At 42.9% G+C, this 23,771-nt stretch overlaps 1 protein-coding gene across 2 annotated transcripts in view; it reads left to right on the plus strand.

Moving 5' to 3' along the window:
- Window positions 1-23,771, plus strand: part of Acmsd (aminocarboxymuconate semialdehyde decarboxylase) — a 58,335-nt gene that overhangs the window by 6,206 nt on the left and 28,358 nt on the right. For both annotated transcript variants that reach the window (XM_085840729.1, XM_021179815.3), the window contains exons 2-5: window positions 12,085-12,129; window positions 13,580-13,676; window positions 19,581-19,630; window positions 22,816-23,052. In XM_085840729.1, coding sequence (XP_085696855.1) covers window positions 12,085-12,129; window positions 13,580-13,676; window positions 19,581-19,630; window positions 22,816-23,052 — 429 coding nt within the window. The remainder of the gene's footprint in view (window positions 1-12,084; window positions 12,130-13,579; window positions 13,677-19,580; window positions 19,631-22,815; window positions 23,053-23,771) is intronic.

The following is a 23,771-nucleotide window of genomic DNA, read 5'->3' on the forward strand; positions in this document are numbered from 1 at the left end:
AACCCCCACTCCCTTGTGCAATGAAGGAAGAAAAGAGCAGAGTCAACACATCTGGGATGATGATTAACTACTAGTTATAAAATAGTACTTGACAGATCTTACGTTAGTTACGTGCTGATGGTGATTTCAATCGAATAGGTTCAGGATTCTTTTTTTTTTTTTTTTTTGCTTTTAATGAATTTTTTTTTCTTTTTTTTTTTTTTTAATATTTTTATTACATATTTTCCTCAATTACGTTTCCAATGCTATCCCAAAAGTCCCCCTTAGCGCCCCCCCACTTCCCTATCCACCCATTCCCATTCTTTTGGCCCTGGCATTCCCCTATATTGGGGCATATAAAGTTTGCAAGTCCAATGGGCCTCTCTTTCCATTGATGGCTGACTAGGCCATCTTTCGATACATATGCAGCTAGAGACAAGAGCTCCGGGGTTCTAGTTAGTACATCATGTTGTTCCAACAATAGGGTTGCAGATCCCTTTAGCTCCTTGGGTACTTACTCTAGCTTCTCCATTGGGAGCCCTGTGATCCATCCAATAGCTGACTGTGAACATCCACTCCTGTGTTTGCTAGGCCCCAGCATCGTCTCACAAGAGACAGCTATATTTGGGTCCTTTCAGCAAAATCTTGCTAGTGTATGCAATAGTGTCAGCGTTTAGAAGTTGATTATGGGATGGATCCCTGGGTACGGCAGTCTCTAAATGGTCCATCCTTTCATCACAGCTACGAACTTTGTCTCTGTAACTCCTTCCCTGGGTGTTTTGTTCCCAATTCTGAGAAGGTGCACAGTGTCCACACTTTGGTCTTCATTCTTCTTGAGTTTCATGCGTTTAGCAAATTGTATCTTAAATCTTGGGTATCCTAAGTTTTGGGCTAATATCCACTTATCAGTGAATACATATTGTGTGAGTTCTTTTGTGATTGTGTTACTTCACTCAAGATGATGCCCTCCAGGTCCATCCATTTGGCTAGGAATTTCATAAATTCATTCTTTTTAATAGCTGAGTAGTACTCCATTGTGTAAATGTACCATAATTTCTGTATCCATTCCTCTGTTGAGGGACATCTGGGTTCTTTCCAGCTTCTGGCTATTATAAATAGGGCTGCTATGAACATAGTGGAACATGTGTCCTTTTTACCGGTTGGGACATCTTCTGGATATATGCCCAGGAGAGGTATTGCTGGATCCTCCGGTAGTACTATGTCCAATTTTCTGAGGAACCGCCAGACTGATTTCCAGAGTGGTTGTACAAGCTTGCAATCCCACCAACAATGGAGGAGTGTTCCTCTTTCTCCACATCCTCGCCAGCAACTGCTGTCACCTGAATTTTTGATCTTAGCCATTCTGACTGGTGTGAGGTGGAATCTCAGGGTTGTTTTGATTTGCATTTCCCTGATGATTAAGGATGTTGAACATTTTTTCAGGTGTTTCTCTGCCATTCGGTATTTCTCAGGCGAGAATTCTTTGTTCAGTTCTGAGCCCCATTTTTTAATGGGGTTATTTGACTTTCTGGAGTCCACCTTCTTGAGTTCTTTATATATATTGGATATTAGTCCCTTATCTGATTTAGGATTGGTGAAGATCCTTTCCCAATCTGTTGGTGGTTTTTTTGTCTTATTGATGGTGTCTTTAGCCTTGCAGAAGCTTTGTAGTTTCATGAGGTCCCACTTGTCAATTCTCGATCTTACAGCACAAGCCATTACTGTTCTATTCAGGAATTTTTCCCCTGTGCCCATATCTTCAAGGCTTTTCCCCACTTTCTCCTCTATAAGTTTCAGTGTCTCTGGTTTTATGTGAAGTTCCTTGATCCACTTAGACTTGACCTTAGTACAAGGAGATAGGAATGGATCGATTCGCATTCTTCTACATGTTAACAACCAGTTGTGCCAGCACCATTTGTTGAAAATGCTGTCTTTCTTCCACTGGATGTTTTTAGCTCCCTTGTCGAAGATCAAGTGACCGTAGGTGTGTGGGTTCATTTCTGGGTCTTCAATTCTATTCCATTGGTCTATTTGTCTGTCACTATACCAGTACCATGCAGTTTTTATCACAATTGCTCTGTAGTAGAGCTTTAGGTCCGGCATGGTGATTCCACCAGAGGTTCTTTTATCCTTGAGAAGAGTTTTTGCTATCCTAGGTTTTTTGTTATTCCAGATGAATTTGCAGATTGCACTTTCTAATTCGTTGAAGAATTGAGTTGGAATTTTGATGGGGATTGCATTGAATCTGTAGATTGCTTTTGGCAAGATAGCCATTTTTACAATGTTGATCCTGCCAATCCATGAGCATGGGAGATCTTTCCATCTTCTGAGATCTTCTACAATTTCTTTCTTCAGAGACTTGAAGTTTTTATTATACAGATCTTTCACTTCCTTAGTTAGAGTCACGCCAAGATATTTTATATTATTTGTGACTATTGAGAAGGGTGTTGTTTCCCTAATTTCTTTCTCAGCCTGTTTATTCTTTGTGTAGAGAAAGGCCATTGATTTGTTTGAGTTAATTTTATATCCAGCTACTTCACCGAAGCTGTTTATCAGGCTTAGGAGTTCTCTGGTGGAATTTTTAGGGTCACTTATATATACTATCATATCATCTGCAAAAAGTGATATTTTGACTTCATCTTTTCCAATTTGTATCCCTTTGATCTCCTTTTGTTGTCGAATTGCTCTGGCTAGGACTTCAAGTACAATGTTGAATAGGTATGGAGAAAGTGGACAGCCTTGTCTAGTCCCTGATTTTAGAGGGATTGCTTCAAGCTTCTCACTATTTACTTTGATGTTGGCTACTGGTTTGCTGTAGATTGCTTTTATCATGTTTAGGTATGGGCCTTGAATTCCTGATCTTTCCAAGACTTTTATCATGAATGGGTGTTGGATCTTGTCAAATGCTTTTTCCGCATCTAACGAGATGACCATGTGGTTTTTGTCTTTGAGTTTGTTTATATACTGGATTACGTTGATGGATTTCCGTATATTGAACCATCCCTGCATCCCTGGGATGAAACCTACTTGGTCAGGATGGATGATTGTTTTGATGTGTTCTTGGATTCGGTTAGCAAGAATTTTATTGAGGATTTTTGCATCAATATTCATAAGGGATATTGGTCTGAAGTTTTCTATCTTTGTTGGGTCTTTTTGTGGTTTAGGTATCAGAGTAATTGTGGCTTCATAGAATGAGTTGGGTAGAGTACCTTCTGTTTCTATTTTGTGGAATAGTTTGTGAAGAACTGGGATTAGATCTTCTTTGAAGGTCTGATAGAACTCTGCACTAAACCCATCTGGTCCTGGGCTTTTTTTGGTTGGGAGACTATTAATGACTGCTTCTATTTCTTTGGGGGATATAGGGCTGTTTAGATCATTAACCTGATCTTGATTCAACTTTGGTACCTGGTATCTGTCTAGGAACTTCTCCATTTCATCCAGGTTCTCCAGTTTTGTTGAGTATAGCCTTTGGTAGAAGGATCTGATGGTGTTTTGGATGTCTTCAGGATCTGTTGTTATGTCTCCTTTTTCATTTCTGATTTTGTTAATTAGGATGCTTTCCCTGTGCCCTCTAGTGAGTCTGGCTAAGGGTTTATCTATCTTGTTGATTTTCTCAAAGAACCAGCTCCTTGATTGGTTGATTCTTTGAATAGTTTTTCTTGTTTCCACTTGGTTGATTTCACCCCTGAGTTTGATTATTTCCTGCCGTCTACTCCTCTTGGGTGAATATGCTTCCTTTTGTTCTAGTGCTTTTAGGTGTGTTGTCAAGCTGCTAATGTGTGCTCTTTCTAGTTTCCTTTTGGAGGCACTCAGAGCTATGAGTTTTCCTCTTAGAAATGCTTTCATTGCGTCCCATAAGTTTGGGTATGTTGTGGCTTCATTTTCATTGAACTCTAAAAAGTCCTTAATTTCTTTCTTTATTCCTTCCTTGACCAAGGTATCATTGAGAAGAGTGTTGTTCAGTTTCCACGTGAAGGTTGGCTTTCTATTATTTATTTTGTTATTGAAGATCAGCCTTAGTCCATGGTGATCTGATAGGATGCATGGGACAATTTCAATGTTTTTGTATCTGTTGAGTCCTGTTTTGTGCCCAATTACGTGGTCAATTTTGGAGAAGGTACCATGAGGTGCTGAGAAGAAGGTGTATCCTTTTGTTTTAGGGTAAAATGTTCTGTAGATATCTGCCAGATCCATTTGATCCATAACTTCTGTTAGTTTCACTGTGTCCCTGTTTAGTTTCTGTTTCCATGATCTGTCCATTGGTGAAAGTGGTGTGTTGAAGTCTCCCACTATTATTGTATGAGGTACAATGTGTGCTTTGAGATTTACTAAAGTTTCTTTAATGAATGAGGCTGCCTTTGTATTTGGAGCATAGATATTCAGGATTGATATTTCCTCTTGGAGGATTTTACCTTTGATGAGTATGAAGTGCCCCTCCCTGTCTTTTTTGATGACTTTGGGTTGGAAGTCAATCTTATCTGATATTAGAATGGCTACTCCAGCTTGTTTCTTCAGACCATTTGCTTGGAAAATTGTTTTCCAGCCTTTCATTCTGAGGTAGTGTCTATCTTTTTCTCTGAGATGAGTTTCTTGTAAGCAGCAAAATGTTGGGTCTTGTTTGTGTAGCCAGTTTGTTAGTCTATGTCTTTTTATCGGGGAGTTGAGTCCATTGATATTAAGAGATATTAAGGAAAAGTAATTGTTGTTTCCTGTTATTTTTGTTGTTAAAGTTGGCATTCTGTTCTTGTGGCTGTCTTCTTTTAGGTTTGTTGAGGGATTACCTTCTTGTTGTTTCTAGGGCGTGGTTCCTGTCCTTGTATTGGTTTTTTTCTGTTATTATCCTTTGAAGGGCTGGATTCGTGGAGAGATAATGTGTGAATTTGGCTTTGTCGTGGAATACTTTGGTTTCTCCATCTATGTTAATTGAGAGTTTGGCTGGGTATAGTAGCTTGGGCTGGAATTTGTGTTCTTTTAGTGTCTGTATAACATCTGTCCAGGATCTTCTAGCTTTCATAGTCTCTGGTGAAAAATCTGGTGTAATTCTGATAGGCTTGCCTTTATATGTTACTTGGCCTTTTTCTCTTACTGCTTTTAGTATTCTATCTTTATTTAGTGCATTTGTTGTTCTGATTATTATGTGTCGGGAGGTATTTCTTTTCTGGTCCAGCCTATTTGGAGTTCTGTAGGCTTCTTGTATGTTCATGGGCATCTCTTTCTTTAGATTTGGGAAGTTTTCTTCTATAATTTTGTTGAAGATGTTTGCTGGTCCTTTGAGTTGAAAATCTTCATTCTCATCCACTCCTATTATCCGTAGGTTTGGTCTTCTCATTGTGTCCTGTATTTCCTGGATGTTTTGAGTTAGGATCTTTTTGCATTTTCCATTTTCCTTGATTGTTGTGCCCATGTTCTCTATGGAATCTTCTGCACCTGAGATTCTCTCTTCCATCTCTTGTATTCTGTTGCTGATGCTTGCATCTATGGTTCCAGATTTCTTTCCTAGGGTTTCTATCTCCAGTGTTGCCTCATTTTGGGTTTTCTTTATTGTGTCTACTTCCCTTTTTAGGTCTAGTATGGTTTTGTTCATTTCCATCATCTGATTGGATGTGTTTTCCTGTTTCTCTTTAAGGACTTCTACCAGTTTGGTTGTGTTTTCCTGTTTTTCTTTAAGGACTTGTAACTCTTTAGCCATGTTCTCCTGTAGTTCTTTAAAGTCCTTCTTGATGTCCTCTACCATCATCATGAGATATGCTTTTAAATCCAGGTCTAGTTTTTCAGGTGTGTTGGGGTGCCCTGGACTGGGCGAAGTGGGAGTGCTGGGTCCTGATGATGGTGAGTGGTCTTGGTTTCTGTTAGTAAGATTCTTACCTTTACCTCTCGCCATCTGGTAATCTCTGGAGTTGTTATAGTTGTCTCTGTTCAGAGGTTGTTCTTCTGGGGATTCTGAGTATCCTCTGTCAGCAGACCTGTACAGACTAAGTTCGGCGGAGTCCCGGAGCCAAGATGGCGCTCCCTGCAGGGCAGGTCACAGTTCTCCGGCTGGGAGGGTGTCGGATGTCTGCGGCCCCAAAAGGGTGCTGCCTCAGCGGTTCTGTGGCTCCCGCCTGTCCCAGAAGCTGTCTGCCTCTGTGGTCCTCACTCTGACCTGTACAGACTAAGTTCGGCGGAGTCCCGGAGCCAAGATGGCGCTCCCTGCAGGGCAGGTCACTGTCCTCCGACTGGGAGGGTGCCGGATGTCTGCGGCCCCTAAAGGGTGCTGCCTCAGCGGCTCTGTGGCTCCCGCCTGTCCCAGAAGCTGTCTGCCTCTGTGGTCCTCACTCTGACCTGTAGAGACTAAGCTCGGAGGAGTCCGGGAGCCAAGATGGCGTTCCCTGCAGGGCAGGTCACTGTCCTCCGACTGGGAGGGTGCCGGATGTCTGCGGCCCCAAAAGGGTGCTGCCTCAGCGGCTCTGTGGCTCCCGCCTGTACCAGAAGCTGTCTGCCTCTGTGGTCCTCACTCTGACCTGTAGAGACTAAGCTCGGAGGAGTCCCGGAGCCAAGATGGCGTTCCCTGCAGGGCAGGTAACTGTCCTCCGACTGGGAGGGTGCCGGATGTCTGCGGCCCCAAAAGGGTGCTGCCTCAGCGGCTCTGTGGCTCCCGCCTGTCCCAGAAGCTGTCTGCCTCTGTGGTCCTCACTCTAACCTGTAGACTAAGTTCGGCGGAGTCCCGGAGCCAAGATGGCACTCTCTGCAGGGCAGGTCTCTGTCCTCCGGCTGGGAGGGTGCTGGAAGTCTGTGGCCCCAAAAGGGTGCTGCCTCAGCGGCTCTGTGGCTCCTGCCTGTCCCAGAAGCCGTGTGCCCCCGTGGTCCCCACTCTGACCTGTAGAGACTAAGCTCGGCGGAGTCCCGGAGCCAAGATGGCGCTCCCTGCAGGGCAGGTCACTGTCCTCCGACTGGGAGGGTGCCGGATGTCTGTGGCCCCAAAAGGGTGCTGCCTCAGCGGCTCTGTGGATCCCGCCTGTCCCAGAAGCTGTCTGCCTCTGTGGTCCTCACTCTAACCTGTAGACTAAGTTCGGCGGAGTCCCGGAGCCAAGATGGCGCTCTCTGCAGGGCAGGTCTCTGTCCTCCGGCTGGGAGGGTGCTGGAAGTCTGCGGCCCCAAAAGGGTGCTGCCTCAGCGGTTCTGTGGCTCCCGCCTGTCCCAGAAGCCGTCTGCCCCCGTGGTCCCCACTCTGACCTGTAGAGACTAAGCTCGGCGGAGTCCCGGAGCCAAGATGGCACTCTCTGCAGGGCAGGTCTCTGTCCTCCGGCTGGGAGGGTGCTGGAAGTCTGCGGCCCCAAAAGGGTGCTGCCTCAGCGGCTCTGTGGCTCCTGCCTGTCCCAGAAGCCGTGTCTCTTTTTTTTTTTTTTTTTTAATTCACTTGATATCCTGCTCGCTGCCCCTCCTCCCAGCTACCCCCCCAACAATCCTTCTACCCCTTCCCTCCTCCCTTGTCCTCTGAGAAAGTAGGTATCCCCCAACCCTGGCACATCAAATCTCTGTGGAGTGAGGCACATCCTCTCCCACTGAGGCCAGACAAGGCAGCCCAGCTAGAAGAACACATATCTCACAGATAGGCAACAGCTTTTGGGATAGCCCCTGTTCCAGTTGTTCAGGACCCACATGAAGTCCAAGCTGCACTTCTGCTACATCTGTGTGGGGAGCCCTAGGTCCAGCCCATGTATGCTCTTTGGTTGGTGGTTCAGTCTCTGAGGGCCCCAAGGGTCCAGGTTAGTTGACTCTATTGGTCTTTCTGTGGAATTCTATCTCCTTCAGGGTCCTCAGTCCTTTCTCCAACTCTTCCATAAGAGTCCCTAAGCTCCATCCACTGTTTGACTGTGTGTCTCTGCATCCTTCTGAGTCAGCTGCCGGGTGGAGCCTCTCAGAGGACAGCCATGCTAGACTCCTGTCTGCAAACATAACAGAGTATCACTCATAGTGTCAGGGATTGGTGCTTGCCCATGGGATGGGTCTCAATTTGTTCCAGGTATTGGTTGGCCATCCCTTCAGTCTCTGCTCCATCCCCTATGCCTGCATTTCTTGTAGACAGGATAAATTTTGGATTGAAAGTTTTGTGGGTGGGTTGGTGTTCCTATCGTTCCACTGGGGTTCCTGCCTGACTACAGGAAGTAGCCTCTTCAGGTTCCATAACCCCACTGCTATGAATCTCATCTAAGGTCACCCCAATTGATTCTCTAGCATCTTCCCTGTCCCAGGTCTCTGTCTCGTCCTCTAGATGCCCACCCCCAACTTCTCACCCATGTCAGTTGCAGATTTCCACTCATTCTCATAGTCATCTGACCATCTTTCCTGTGTCTCCCCACATCTGATCCCCAACCTCCCCATTCCCCTCCCCATTCCCTTCCCCATCCCCTCTCCCATCCAGTTCCCTCCCTCCATCTGCCTCCTGAGACCATTATGAGTGAGATTCAAGCATTCTCACTTAGGCCTTCCTTCTTCTTTAGCTTCTTTGGGTCTCTGGAGTATAACGTGGTACCTGCATTTTATGGCTAATGTTCCCTTATCAATGAGTGCATGCCATGAATGTCCTTTGGGGTCTCAGTTACCTCAGTCAGGATGATAGTCTCAGGTTCTATCCATTTGTTGCAAAATTTATGATGTCTTTGTTTTCAATAGCTGAGTAGTATTCCACTGTGTAGAGGCACCACATTTTCTTTATCCATTCTTCAGTTTAGAGACATCTAGGTTGTTTCCAGTTTCTGACTATGACAAATAAAGCTGCTATGAACATAGTTGAGCAAGTGTCCTTGTGGGATGGTGGAACATCTTTTGGGTATATGCCTAGGAGTGGTATAGCTGGGTCCTGAGGTAGAACTATTTCTAGTTTTCTGTGAAACCACCAAGAAAGAAAATTCCTTTGACTTGGGGGAGGGAGGTGACTCAATGAAGTGCTTACTTTATAGGGGAGGAAGGCCTGAATTACATCTTCATAACTTATATTAAAAAATAATCCTGCAGTCCTTGAACTGGGGAGACAAAGACAAGTGGATCCCTGGGACTCGTTACATAGCAAAAATTCTATCTCAAAAATCAAGGTAGATAGTACCTGAGGGGCAACAGCTGAGGATTCCTCTGGCCTCTGTCCACACATGCACCTCCACACACGTGTGCCCACAGAAACATACATGCATTGTTGTTGTTGTTGTTGTTGTTGTTGTTGTTGTTGTTCTTGCTGTTCTTGTTCTTGTTCTTGTTCTTGTTTTTTGAGACAGGGTTTCTTTTTTTTTTTAATTTTTAATATTTTTTATTACATATTTTCCTCAATTACATTTCTTTTTTTTTGATTTTTAATATTTTTATTACATATTTTCCTCAATTACATTTCCAATGCTATCCCAAAAGTCCCCCATAGCGCCCCCCACTTCCCTACCCACCCATTCCCATTCTTTTGGCCCTGGCATTCCCCTATATTGGGGCATATAAAGTTTGCAAGTCCAATGGGCCTCTCTTTCCATTGATGGCCGACTAGGCCATCTTTCGATACATATGCAGCTAGAGACAAGAGCTCCGGGGTTCTGGTTAGTACATCATGTTGTTCCAACAATAGGGTTGCAGATCCCTTTAGCTCCTTGGGTACTTTCTCTAGCTTCTCCATTGGGAGCCCTGTGATACATCCAATAGCTGACTGTGAACATCCACTCCTGTGTTTGCTAGGCCCCGGCATCGTCTCACAAGAGACAGCTATATTTGGGTCCTTTCAGCAAAATCTTGCTAGTGTATGCAATGGTGTCAGCGTTTAGAAGCTGATTATGGGACGGATCCCTGGATACAGCAGTCTCTAAATGGTCCATCCTTTCATCACAGCTACGAACTTTGTCTCTGTAACTCCTTCCCTGGGTGTTTTGTTCCCAATTCTAAGAAGGTGCACAGTGTCCACACTTTGGTCTTCATTCTTCTTGAGTTTCCTGCGTTTAGCAAATTGTATCTTATATCTTGGGTATCCTAAGTTTTGGGCTAATATCCACTTATCAGTGAATACATATTGTGTGAGTTCTTTTGTGATTGTGTTACTTCACTCAAGATGATGCCCTCCAGGTCCACCCATTTGGCTAGGAATTTCATAAATTCATTCTTTTTGATAGCTGAGTAGTACTCCATTGTGTAAATGTACCATAATTTCTGTATCCATTCCTCTGTTGAGGGACATCTGGGTTCTTTCCAGCTTCTGGCTATTATAAATAGGGCTGCTATGAACATAGTGGAGCATGTGTCCTTTTTACCGGTTGGGACATCTTCTGGATATATGCCCAGGAGAGGTATTGCTGGATCCTCCGGTAGTACTATGTCCAATTTTCTGAGGAACCGCCAGACTGGTTTCCAGAGTGGTTGTACCAGCTTGCAATCCCACCAACAATGGAGGAGTGTTCCTCTTTCTCCACATCCTCGCCAGCATCTGCTGTCACCTGAATTTTTTATCTTAGCCATTCTGACTGGTGTGAGGTGGAATCTCAGGGTTGTTTTGATTTGCATTTCCCTGATGATTAAGGATGTTGAACATTTTTTCAGGTGCTTCTCTGCCATTCGGTATTCCTCAGGTGAGAATTCTTTGTTCAGTTCTGAGCCCCATTTTTAATGGGGTTATTTGACTTTCTGGAGTCCACCTTCTTGAGTTCTTTATATATATTGGATATTAGTCCCTTATCTGATTTAGGATAGGTGAAGATCCTTTCCCAATCTGTTGGTGGTTTTTTTGTCTTATTGATGGTGTCTTTAGCCTTGCAGAAGCTTTGTAGTTTCATGAGGTCCCACTTGTCAATTCTCGATCTTACAGCACAAGCCATTACTGTTCTATTCAGGAATTTTTCCCCTGTGCCCATATCTTCAAGGCTTTTCCCCACTTTCTCCTCTATAAGTTTCAGTGTCTCTGGTTTTATGTGAAGTTCCTTGATCCACTTAGACTTGACCTTAGTACAAGGAGATAGGAATGGATCGATTCGCATTCTTCTACATGTTAATTCTATGTAGCTCTGGATATCCTGGAACTCATTCTGTAAACCAGGCTGGCCTCCAACTCAGAAATCCACCTGCCTCTGCCTCCTGAGAGCTTGGATTAAAGGCCTGCACCACTACCAACAGGCTTCATACATGCATTTTTAAAACAGACCATCTGAGGTGGAAAGAAAACAGATTTGTGGGAACAAAGCTAAATTGTTTCTGGAGAATCAGGACTCACTCTCTGCAGTTACCAGTAATAGGATCTTGGCTCAGGAATCCATGGAGGGAAATGCTTTGGGTTAATCTATAGTCTAGCTTTTTGCAACAGTGATATGGTGAAGTCCATGGTGAACGCTGCTTCAGGCTAATCTACTGGGATTCCAAATGTGTGTCATGGTGCCCAGCTCTTTTACATAAATTTTCAGGTTCAATCTCAGGTCCTCTGGCTTATATTTCCAGCGGAACTAGCCCCTCATCCCATAATTTGACTCTAAACTAAAATTCTAAGAAAATAGATCTCTTTTTCTTTCTTTTTTTTTTTCATTACTCGAGAGTTCTATTGGGCACATGATGAAGGTATGAAGTCCCCAAGAAGTTAAAATATCATTTAACAGTTGGGCAAAGTAGCACATCCTGTAATCTCAAGTACTCGGGAGACTGAGACAGGAAGATGGATTCAACCAGGAGGGAAAACATCTCAAACAACAAAGCTAGTGTCCTCCTCCTCCTTTCAAATGAGACAGAGACTCAAACTCACTGTATAGGCAGAATGACCTTGAACTCTGGGTTCTTCTGCTTCCATCTCCTGGGTTCTGGGATTAGAGCTGAGTGCCACCTTGCCCAATTTATTCAGTACTGGGGAGGGAACCCAGGGCTTTGTGCATACTAGGCAAGCATCCTATCAACTGAACTACATCCCCAACCCAGATATAGGAGTTTTTCTTTCTCTATAAATCTATCAATTTAAAGGTAAATTGATTTAATGAAAATACTGGACAGGTATGGAAAAGGGAACAGATAAGAAGATGGTGCCTGATAGGACAGAATTTGGGACCCTGAGCCTGGAAGATGCAGCTTGGCTGCAAGCCCCTCTTCTATACTGATTAAGTCTAACTGTGATCCTCCTCATTGCAGAGGTTTGGCTATGGAGGCTGGGTGCAGCTCCAACAGCAAGGCAAGGTGAGTTTCTCTTAGCACATACCTGAGAGTGACCCAGAGATGATATGCCTGGCTTAACTTCTTATAGGCTGGGCATCCAAGAAATCAACTCTTTTACCCTGGCATTAATTTTGTAGTAGGCAAGGAAGCAGCCATGCAGTTTCTAAGACCATAATAGGGCAAATTGAGGTGACATCAGACAGCAACACCAATGAAATAAAAAGCAGAATTGAGTCTCTACTACAAAATCTCTTTTAACTTTTTTATCTTGTTATATCTTCCCTGGAAACAATTTTAGCATTTACTGCTTTGTCCTAGGGAAGTGACTTGACCCTCTATGGGTTACTATGTATATTAAGATGGAACAAAGTAATTGATTTGTTAGGAGAAATCAGATGATGAAGATGTTGAATCAGCTGTACCTGCACTGCTACACACACTTACTTTCACTGCCTATATATTGCTTCCCTAGAAAGCCAGAGTAAGGTCTCTCTCAAAGCTCCTTTCCAGTCCCATAATATCACAGATACACTTCCTACACACAGGTCACCCTCTGGATCTCACAGCTGGTGGTTCAGGTCAGCAAGACAATGAATCAGTAGTCACGCAGCTAGAAAGGACCTACATCTGCATTCAGCTGCTCACACCCACACAGCACAACCCTTCAATACCAAACATCAAAAGCAGGAGGCAGAAAGCCTGAGCTCCAGTAAGCAGTCAGATTTTTATTTTATCTCCAGACTGAGTAGAGAAAAAAATTCCTAAAACTGTATGAGAGGAGAAACATGTTCCAAAGCATTTAAGAAAAGATTAATCCAGGTTGAGGACATGATTCCACCAATAAATGCATTGCCCTGCAATCATGAGGAGCTGTGCTCAATTTCTCAGTACCCATGTTAAAAAGAAAAAAGAAAAACCACACATAGTGATGCATGTCTGTGATCCCAGCACTGAGACGGTAGAGACTGAAGGTTCCCTGAGGACCTCTGACTGGCCAACCTAGCCAACCTATTTTGTGAGTTTCAGACCCGTGGGAGACTATGAAAGAAAGAAAGAAAGAAAGAAAGAAAGAAAGAAAGAAAGAAAGAAAGAAAGAAAGAAAGAAAGAAAGAAAGAAAGAAAGAGAGAGAGAGAGAGGGAAAGAGAGAAAGAAAGAAAGAGAGAAAGAGAGAAAGAGAGAAAGAAAGAAAGGAAGGAAGGAAGAAAGGAAGGAAGGAAGAAAGGAAGGAAGAAAAGGAGAAGGGAGGGAGGGAGGGAGGGAGGGAGGGAGGGAAGGAGGGAGGGAGGGAGGGAGGAAAAGACAAAAAAGACAAGACAAGACAAGACAAGACAAGACAAGACAAGACAAGACAAGAAAACCAAGGGTGGACTGCAGAGGGGTGATTGACTACACACACCTGAATGTTCACACTCAGGAACACAGGATTGATCCGAGCATGTAGTCTTGACTGATGTGGCTTTTCTGATTCAGGGAGAAGCAAAGATGATAAAAGATGGGAAGGTCTTCAGAGTGATCCAACAGAACTGCTGGGACCCAGAAGTTCGTATCAGAGAAATGAACCAGAAAGGTACTCACAAGATGCTCTCAACGCTTCTGTCTGACTCGAAGCAACACTGTCCTTCAAGTGGTGATCACTTGATATTATTTATGGGATAACAACTTCCAGTTCCCTTTTTCCTGCCAGCTGTGCGTGCTGTTACTAATTCCTTAGGGAAAAGAGGGCCATTCCAAGCAAAAGCTTTTAGAGCATGGATTTCAAAGCTTTAGTTTTAAAACAAAATGGTATATCCTCAGAATGACAATGGTGCATTTTATTAAGACTATTTTTAGTTCAGGTCTGGAAATAGCTGGGTGGGCAAAGCACTTGCCACACAACTGTGCAGATCTGAGTTCAGATGCACCGATATCTATAAAGCCAGATGTAGTAGTGGAGGTTTCCACAGTCTCAGCACTCCTGTAGTGAGGTGGAAGGCAGAGGCAGGAGAAGCTCACAGGCAACTAGCCTAGAGCACCAGAGGTGAGATGGCAACTGAGACAAAAAAAAAAAAATCTTCAAAATCTCATGGGCAGCCAGCAGCAAGGAACAAGGGGAGGTGAGGACTGATACCTAAGGTTGTCCTTTGATCTTCACATGCATGCTGTGTCACAAATGATTTATGCACAAACACACACACATAGACACGCACACATGTACATGCTTACATTCATGCACAGGAACACATATACAAGTACACACATACACTCACACAGACACACATACACATGCACACACAAGCACATGCACACACATACAAGCATGAACACACATACACTCACACAGGCATACATACACATGCACACACATACATGCATACTCTCACACTCATGCACAGGCACACATTTATCTCCTGTCACCTCCCTTCCTCCCTATAAGTCCCTTTCATGCCCTTTTGTTTATGATCCACTGATTTTTAACCAGGGTCTTCTGTGTGAACATAGTTTTAAAAGATCCACAGGAATCTGGTGGGCTTGCTATTAGCTACTCAACTGAAGACAATAACTGTCTTTCCCTCCCCACCCCAACCCCAAATCCATCAGTGTATCCCAGTAGGTCAGCAAGGGTGGGTACATCCCAGTGAGACCTATTGTAATGAGTCATTCTGGAACTGATTGATAGTACCAGCCTTGTGTAGGCAACAGTGCTTAATTAAGAATTTTGAGGTAGGATCTCATGCATAGCCCAGACTGGTCTTGAACTCACTATGTATAACCAAGGAAGGCCTTGAAGTCTTATTTCTCCTACATTCACATCTGGAAGTACTACAATAGTAGGAATTACCACCATGCCCAAGCAGAACTGTATTTTATTTCAAAGTCCAGGAAAAAAAAAAAAAAAAGAAGAAGAAGAAGAGTCACCCTGGCAGCACCCAAATCTGGAAGTTGAGAGTCTAGTGGCATGCACTTTTGCCCGGGGGCTGTTTTATAATCAGTGGTTAAACACATACCCAAGTAACATTTAAATTCAGCTTTATAAAATCTGGAAGCAACTCTGTGGACCACTCTGCAGAACACCTATGTAGCCCTGGATCTCAGTAAACTGGGGTTGTTTGGAGACAGGGCTTGGAGACAAATGTGCTTTCTACATCCCTGGTAAAGAACAAGTCACTGTAAATGTGGAGAGAGAGCAAGGGCCCACCGGGCCCACCCACCCTTTCAAAAGGAAAACAGTGACTTAGATGACCAGAATGAGAAATTGTCATTTATGACTGCAACAGAAGTGCATGTCTCCTTTTGTTTTTCTTTTCTTTTCTGTATATTTATCTCAATTACTGTTTTTGAGTAATAGCCATGACCCACTTGCAAAGAGTATAGTCTTTCACCTACACACAGTTCTATGCACCTGACACAAATTAACTCATTTAGTTCCTAAAATGAACACTGGGGGTAGGCTCTCTTCAGATCTCAGATTTTAAGATTCCTGGATCGAAGCAGACCTTGGGCTTGAACTCCACAGCCAGTCTCCCAACACCCAGAGGAAACTCCACTCCCAGGCAATCTAATATTCTCAGGATCCCAGGAGCTTGGTCACACCAGGATCTCAGAGTCCCAGGAGCAACTTGACTCCCAGGAGCTCTGACACACCCAGGATCTCAGGACAGGATCCCAGAATCACAGGATCACAGAGACAGTTGAAATCTGAGGAGTTCTGACACAACCAGGATCACAGGAAGGACAGGTTCCAGTCAGATATAGTGAGGGCAGGTAGCACTAGAGATAATCAGATGGTGGGAGGCAAGCATAAGAACATTAGCAACAGAAACCAAGGTTACTTGGCATCATCAGAACCCAGTTCTCCTATCATAGCAAGTCCTGGATACACCATTACACCAGAAAAGCAAGATCCATATCTGAAGTCACTTCTCATGATCATGATGGAGAATTATAAGAAGGACATAAATAACTCCCTTAAAGAAATACAGGAGAACACAGGTAAACAGCTAGAAACCCTTAAAGAGGAAATACAAAAGTCCCTTCAAGAATTACAGGAAAACACAACCAAACAGGTGAAGGAATTGAAGAAAACCATCCAGGATCTAAAAAATGGAAGTAGAAACAATAAAGAAATCACAAAGGGAGACAACTCTGGAGATATAAATCCTAGGAAAGAAATCAGGAGCCATAGATGCAAGCATCACCAACAGAATACAAGAGATGGAAGAGAGAATCTCAGGTAACATAGAAAACATGGTCACAACTATGCAAAATGCAAAAAGCTCCTAACTCAAAACATCCAGGAAATCCAGGACACAATGAGAAGACCAAACCTATGGATAATAGGTATAGATGAGAATGAGGATTTTGAACTTAAAGGGCCAGCAAATATCTTCAACAAAATTATAGAAGAAAACTTCCCCAACCTATAGAAAGAGATGCCCATGAACATACAAGAAGCCTACAGAACTCCAAATAGACTGGACCATAAAAGAAATTCCTCCTGACACATAATAATCAAAACACCAAATGCACTAAACAAAGATAGAATATTAAAAGCAGTAAGGGTAAAAGGTCAAGTAACATATAAAGGCAGACCTATTAGAATTACACCAGACTTCTCACCAGAGACTTTGAAAACCAGAAGATCCTGGACAGATGTCATACAGACTCTAAGAGTACACAAATGCTAGCCTAGGCTACTATACCCAGCTAAAGTCTCAATTACCATAGATGAAGAAACCAAAGTATTCCACGACAAAACCAAATTTACACAATATCTTTCCACAAATCCAGCCCTTCAAAGGATAATAAAGGGAAAACATCAACACAAGGAGGGAAACTATGCCCTAGAAAAAGCAAGAAAGTAATCTTTTAACAAACCTAAAAGAAGATAGTCACATGAACAGAGTCCCAACTCTAACAACAAAAATAACAGGAGGCAACAATTATTTTTCCTTAATATTTCTTAATATCAATGGACTCAATTTCCCAATAAAAAGACATAGACTAACAGACTGGCTACGTGAGCAGGACCCAACATTTTGTTGCATACAGGAAACCCACCTCAGGGACAAAGACAGACACTACCTCAGAGTAAAAGGCTGGTAAACAATTTTCCAAGCAAATGGCCCCAAGAAACAAGCTGGAGTAGCCATTCTAATATCTAATAAAATCAACTTTCAAGCTAAAGTTATCAAAAAAGACAAGGAGGGACACTTCATACTCATCAAAGGTAAAATCTACCAAGATGAACACCCAATTCTGAATATCTATGCTCCAAATGCAAAGGCAGCCACGTTCATTAAAGAAACTTTACAAAAGCTCAAAGCACACATTGCACCTCACACAATAATAGTGGGAGACTTAGCACCCCACTCTCATCAATGGACAGATCCTGGAAATAGAAACTAAACAGAGACACAGTGAAACTAACAGAAGTTATGAAACAAATGAATTTAACAGATATCTATAGAACATTCATCCTAAAGCAAAAGAATATACCTTCTTCTCAACACCTCATGGTACCTTCTCCAAAATTGACCATATAATCGGTCACAAAACAGGCCTCAATAGATACAAGAAGATTGAAATAATCTCATGCACCCTATCAGATCACCACGGACGAAGGCTGGCCTTAAATACCAACCAAAACAACAGAAAGCATACATACACATGGAAGCTGAACAATGTTCTATTTAATGATAACTTGGTCAAGAAAGAAATAAAGAAAAAAGTAACAGCTTTTTAGAATTTAATGAAAATGAAGACACATCATACTAAAACTTATGGGACACAATGAAGGCAGTGGTAAGAGGAAAACTCATAGCTCTGAGTGCCCCCAAAATGAAACTAGAGAGAACTTATACTACCAGCTTGACAGGACATCTAACAGCTCTCTAACAAAAAGAAGCAAATACACCCAAGAGGAGTAGACGGTAAAAAATAATAAAACTCAGGACTGAAATCAACCAAATAGAAACAAAAAGAATCAAGAAAACCAGGAGCTGATTCTTTGAGAAAATCAACAAGATAGATAACCCCTTAGCCAGACTAACCAGAGGGCACTGAGACAATATCCAAATTAATAAAATCAGAAATGAAAAGGGAGACATAACAACAAAATATATCTTAAAATAATTATTCTGGGGCTGGAGAGATGGCTCAGCAGCTGAGAACACTGACTGCTTTTCTGGAGGTCCTGAGTTCAAATCCCAGCAACCACATGGTGCCTCATTGTCATCCATAATGAGATTTGACGCCCTCTTCTGGTGCAGCTGAAGACAGCTACAGTGTACTTAGATATAATAATAAGTAATGTTTTAAAAAAATTATTATTCTGTTTGTTGAATATTAACAGCTGAGACTATTAAAATCATGTTTGACAAATATTATTATTAATATTTTATTAATATTATTGATAATTTTTCTCACTGTGCTTGAAATTAGAATTTTCTTAATGTTTAATTTCAAAAAGTTTTTGCTATTTTGAAAAATTTTAAATATACTTACTGATAAAATAATTTCTCTCCTAGAAACATGATAATCTTTTTTAAGTAAACTTATAGTTAGACAATGTACACAGATATATAATGTGTTTTAAATACTCTCTCACTATGTCAGGTGGTATCATATAAGGGCTTTTGAATATATTTCTTAATGATTTATTTTTAATATTTTATGTTTTTACTATGCTTAATTCCCAAAGAATATTTTGTATGTTTTGAAACAATTTAGTATTCAACATTTGATACAGGATCCTCAGTTATGGATAGTATTAAATGTTCATTAATGATATTTTTAGAGTATGAAAGCATATGAAAATAAAAGTTGAACAAATTTTTATGTATTATTTGATTCTCAAAATACTCAATACTATTAATATATTTGATGTATAAAATGCATTTAAATAATTAAAAATTTAAGAATAAAAAGATTCCTGGACTCTGGAGCCAAACTCTGGGTACTGAGGACCATGAGACTTTAGCCAGGCTAATTTAGGAGCCCAGTTAAGGGACCTGAGAGATACACTTGTCATGTATGACCTAAAATGGAAAGCTCAGGGGGAAGGGGGGAAGAAAGATGGGGGCCAGAAAAAAGATGGAATAAAAAATGGGAGGCGAGTAGAAGAGCTGGCTGGGCAGAGGAATGGGGAGAGTGATAATGGGCAACCAGGATCAGGATACAGTTTCGATGGTATGCATATAATATGTATAATTAACATATGCTGCTTGTTTTAAAGGTGGAGAAATGTCTTGCCTAAACACCATTTTGCCACAAGGAGGGTAGAAGAAAACCTTGGCAAATAGACTCAGGTCACTCTTCTGGAATGATCCAATTTTGTCCAGCTTTCTCCTCACTGCAGCGCTGAGGATGGGGGAGGGGGAGAGCGCCTGAGGGAGGAGCAGTGAGGGAGAGACAGTAGGTTGGGCCAGAAGCTGCTGGTCTCACCCCGGGAAGAGCTCTTCTCCTGACAGGTGCGTCTTTCCTTGTGTTCCAGGAGTGACAGTTCAAGCTCTTTCCACAGTTCCTGTCATGTTTAGCTACTGGGTGAGTGTGAAACCTCAGACCATCCCCCTGGTGATGAAGGCTCATGTCCAGCTCCCCAGAAGGTGACAGATGACTTACACCTTGGAATTGGTTCCATTCATCCTCTTTCCTAACTGTCCTCCTCTTTCTTTCTTTGGTTGGTTATTTCTGAGAAAAGTTCTCCTATAACCCAGAATGGCCTCAAACTTGCTTTGTAGCTAAGGATAACCTTGAACTTCCGACCTCCTGCCCCTATCTCCCAAGCACTAGGATCACAGATGGGTTGCATCATGCCCAGTTTATGCAATGCTAGGGCTGGAATCCGGGGCTTCTTACATGCTAGGCAGGCACTCTGCCCACTAGAGTAGCTAGAGCCACATTCTAGCTCCATCGGTTCCATTATAAGTCAGTAGCATACTCTCCCTGAGACTGCCCTCTTAGCTATGTCCTTGCTTCAGGTCAGTAGCCTGTATGTGGCCATCAGGCCCACATCTAGATTCACCCACAGTTCAGTTGTAGACTGAGACTCCACCAGAGCTTACCTGTCTGGACTCACCTCTGTAATCAATGCCTTGCCAAATTGCTGACAAGCCAATGCATGCAGAGGTAAGAATTTTAAAACAGGATTATAATGGCCAGCTTCGTTGTAGAAATTATTTAACCCCTGACCTGTGGTTTCTACCCCACCTTTGACCCTTTAGTTCCCAGATAAAAGACACACACAGCCTTTACATTTACAATACCCCTTAAACAGCACAAGAGCTGGGCACAGATACCTACCCTCTATCTTATTAGAATCTACTTTCCTATCAATAACCCTGAATTATTACTTACTACCTACTATGCTGCATATGGGCTGTTCTTAATTCCAATTGGCCAGCCCTCAGGGCCACATTTTTATGGTTCATGTAACCTGTGGTTGTTTCTCCTTCTTCTTCCTGCACCTTCCTCTCCTCGTGGTTCCTCTCTGACCCCAAGCCCAGGAAACCTAGACCTCACCTATATCTCTTCTGCCCAACTATTGGCTGTTGCCATCTTTATTTACCAATCAGAAATAACTTGTGGGGGGGGGAGCAGGATCCCAGGTCTACATGCAGACTGCATGTAGGGGGCCGCACTTAGCATTCAATAGACAGCAAGAACAAACCTCAACATTATGCCTCCTGAGGAAATGTACAGAAGGGAAGTCCTGGATCCCCTGCCACAAGTCAACAGTTCTCAAGCACTGAGTTTCAGGACTGATTCTGAGACACAGGGTTGGGAGGTAACTTTTGGTACAGAGCTAAGAATGTGTTAACCTGGTAGTTGTTAGGGTTGACATGTGATTTAGAAGAAATGCAACCACCGGCCACTCTCCACCTGATTTCACAAGTCCAGCAGGTGTCACTGGATTCTCTATGCTCCTGATTAGATCACTACATAAAATGTCTTGACACCTCAGTAGAGAGATAAAGTGCTTGCTTTGTAAGCACAGGAATCTGTGCTTACAAAATCTCCAGAACCCACATAAAGAAGTAGGTATGGGACCTTGAGAAATGGTTCAATACCACGGACTGGCCTCAGTTGGTCCCTCAATCCACGGGAGAATCGGGGTCCTGGTACAGGTGGACAGGGAGTTGGAGAAAAGTGACAAACAAATATGCACACAAGGGAGTGTTGTATCTGAATGTAATTTGTCAAAGTGAGCATCAGACTTATATATTACAGAAAAAAACAAAGAAGTTAGGTGACACAAAAGCCAAGGTACATTGAAGTTATCTGACACAAAATAGAGAAATGCATTCAAAAGACTTACAGGAACCAGGCAATGTTTACAGTTGAGATAAGATAAGCCCTAACTAGAGTCAGCTAATGACAGGGGCCAGGTGAAGATTTCACACCCTAGTCACAATTTATGCTATTTCTCTGAGCCTTGTGAAAGCTTGCACCAGGGGTTTCTGCTTTAGCAAAACTTTTCGTGAATAATGCAATACTGTAGTTCTTCCTTAACCACAAGCCTCCTTTTTCCTAGGCCATGGTAAATTCTTACATACAGGAGTAACTTGGCTGCTCTTTTAAGTGTCTGTAGGGAATCTCCGTTTGTCAGAAGAACTCACCAACTTTCTTCTAATATGCAATGTAGTCTGCCATACCTGACTATAATGAGAATTCTAAGTTTACTATTTTGAACTAGCCCTGAGAATGCTAGCTCCTATCCGACAAACTGAGATGCCTGATTGCTAACTGTCAACACTGGGCCATTTCGTCTGGATGAATAACATTCTTACGAAATTCCAAGCCCAGGGTCAGCTCAAGGACTGCCTAGGACATTGGTGAAGGCCGGACAGTAGAGTTCAACCTGATTTAGGTATTAGTAAAATCATTTCTTGGAGGCACCTATAATAAAACAATACTGAAAGAAAGAAAGCACACAGATCCATACACTGACTAACGCAGGGACAAGTTTGGAGGGACAGGTTTGGAGCATTCGTGTCAAGGTTCCAGGAGACTGAGTTTCCATGAAACTCTTTGCCTCAGGACTGCCTCCAAGCCTTTAGGCCTGTCACACTGGAGTGGGTGTTGCATTTCAGTGGGTAAGAGTGATCAGTGGTTACTCAAGCATGAGCACCTGAGTTCTGATCTCAGAACATACTTTAAAAGGCTAGGCATGGTAGCATTTGAGTCTGTAACCCTAGTACTGTAGACGCTGGAAAAGGGGAACTCACAATAGCCTAGTGAAAGGGGCAGGACGGAGTTGGGAGAAGAAAAAAATCAAGCCTATCTACCACAGTGTCAAGAGGAGGGCGTGGGAGGACAGACGAAGAAGGACCCGTACGGAAGTAGGGCTGGTATCCTTCAAGGAGCCAAGACAGAGCTATCCTGATGGTAGCTTCAGACACTGGGAAGGTCTTGAAAGTCTGTCTGCTGCTGGTAGTGGCTCATCCTCACTCCTCGTCTAAGCTGGAGCAGCCCAGTAGTTAATATATCAGGCTCAGAGACACTTCTGGCCTCCGTTCTAATTAACCAGCAGCATCCCGGTAGTTCTATTTGAAGACTCTGTGTCTCCTGTGGCCAGTACCTCTCTCAGCCCATGGCTCAGCTTCCTTTAAGGCATAAAATCATTATGACGATGGGTGAATATTTTCAGCCAGGAGGCAATGTTGTTTAAAACGAACGTCTAACCAAGTAGATTTTGACTGGCATGGAACCTTTCCTCTTTTCACCAGGCCAAACCTAAGGATACTTTGGAGCTGTGCCAGTTTTTAAACAATGACCTAGCTGCCACCGTTGCCAGATACCCTCGAAGGTTTGTGGGTTTGGGGACGTTGCCTATGCAAGCCCCGGAGCTGGCCGTCGAGGAGATGGAGCGTTGTGTGAAGGCGCTAGGATTTCCAGGAATCCAGATTGGCTCCCACATCAACACGTGGGACCTGAATGACCCGGAACTCTTCCCAATCTATGCTGTGAGTAGAGGTGCTTTTGCTCTGCCTGTGAGCACCCGCACAGCCTTGGGCAGTGGGGGACCAAGAAAGACGCATTCCCCCCAGGGAAAAGGAGCAAGAGACAATAGGCCAGTGACTTTAGATGTAGGTAGGAGATGTAGAAACCTACCAAAAATCCTCCCAAAAGAGTGTACCATTCTATAGAGGGGATGATGGGACACTTCCAAGGCCTGCTCCGAGGTTAACTCTGGTGAAGTCCCTCTCTTCCCGGATCAGGTTTTACACCGAAGCCTAAATGCCATTCTCATTGCTAGCACTTTTCATAATCAATCAAACACACACACACACACTTTTCTTTTTGCTATGGAAAAAATAATATTTTTCAAAAATATGAAGTAACTTTGGAGAGACTGTAGAAATACAAATAGTCTAAAAGGGAAAATAAACACACCTGACCAACCTGGCTACATAGTGAGTTTCAGACAAACCTGAGATACATAGCAAGATCCTGACTCAAAACTCTCAAAATAAATAGAGACAGATAAGAAGGAAGAAGAGAACGAGGAGGGAGGAGGGAAAAACAAATATGGATTGATTGATATATCAATAAATGGGTGGATGACATACAGGTAGGCTATAAATAAGTGATCGATAAATGATAGATAAGTAGAGCTTTTATATGTATAGATAAGAAGGCCAGGAAAAAGTTAGAATTTGATAAGCTCAGGTGGTGAGCATAT

This window comes from Mus caroli, unplaced genomic scaffold (assembly GCF_978045245.1).
Source record: "Mus caroli unplaced genomic scaffold, Mus_caroli_1 scaffold_1, whole genome shotgun sequence".
Lineage (NCBI taxonomy): Eukaryota > Metazoa > Chordata > Mammalia > Rodentia > Muridae > Mus > Mus caroli.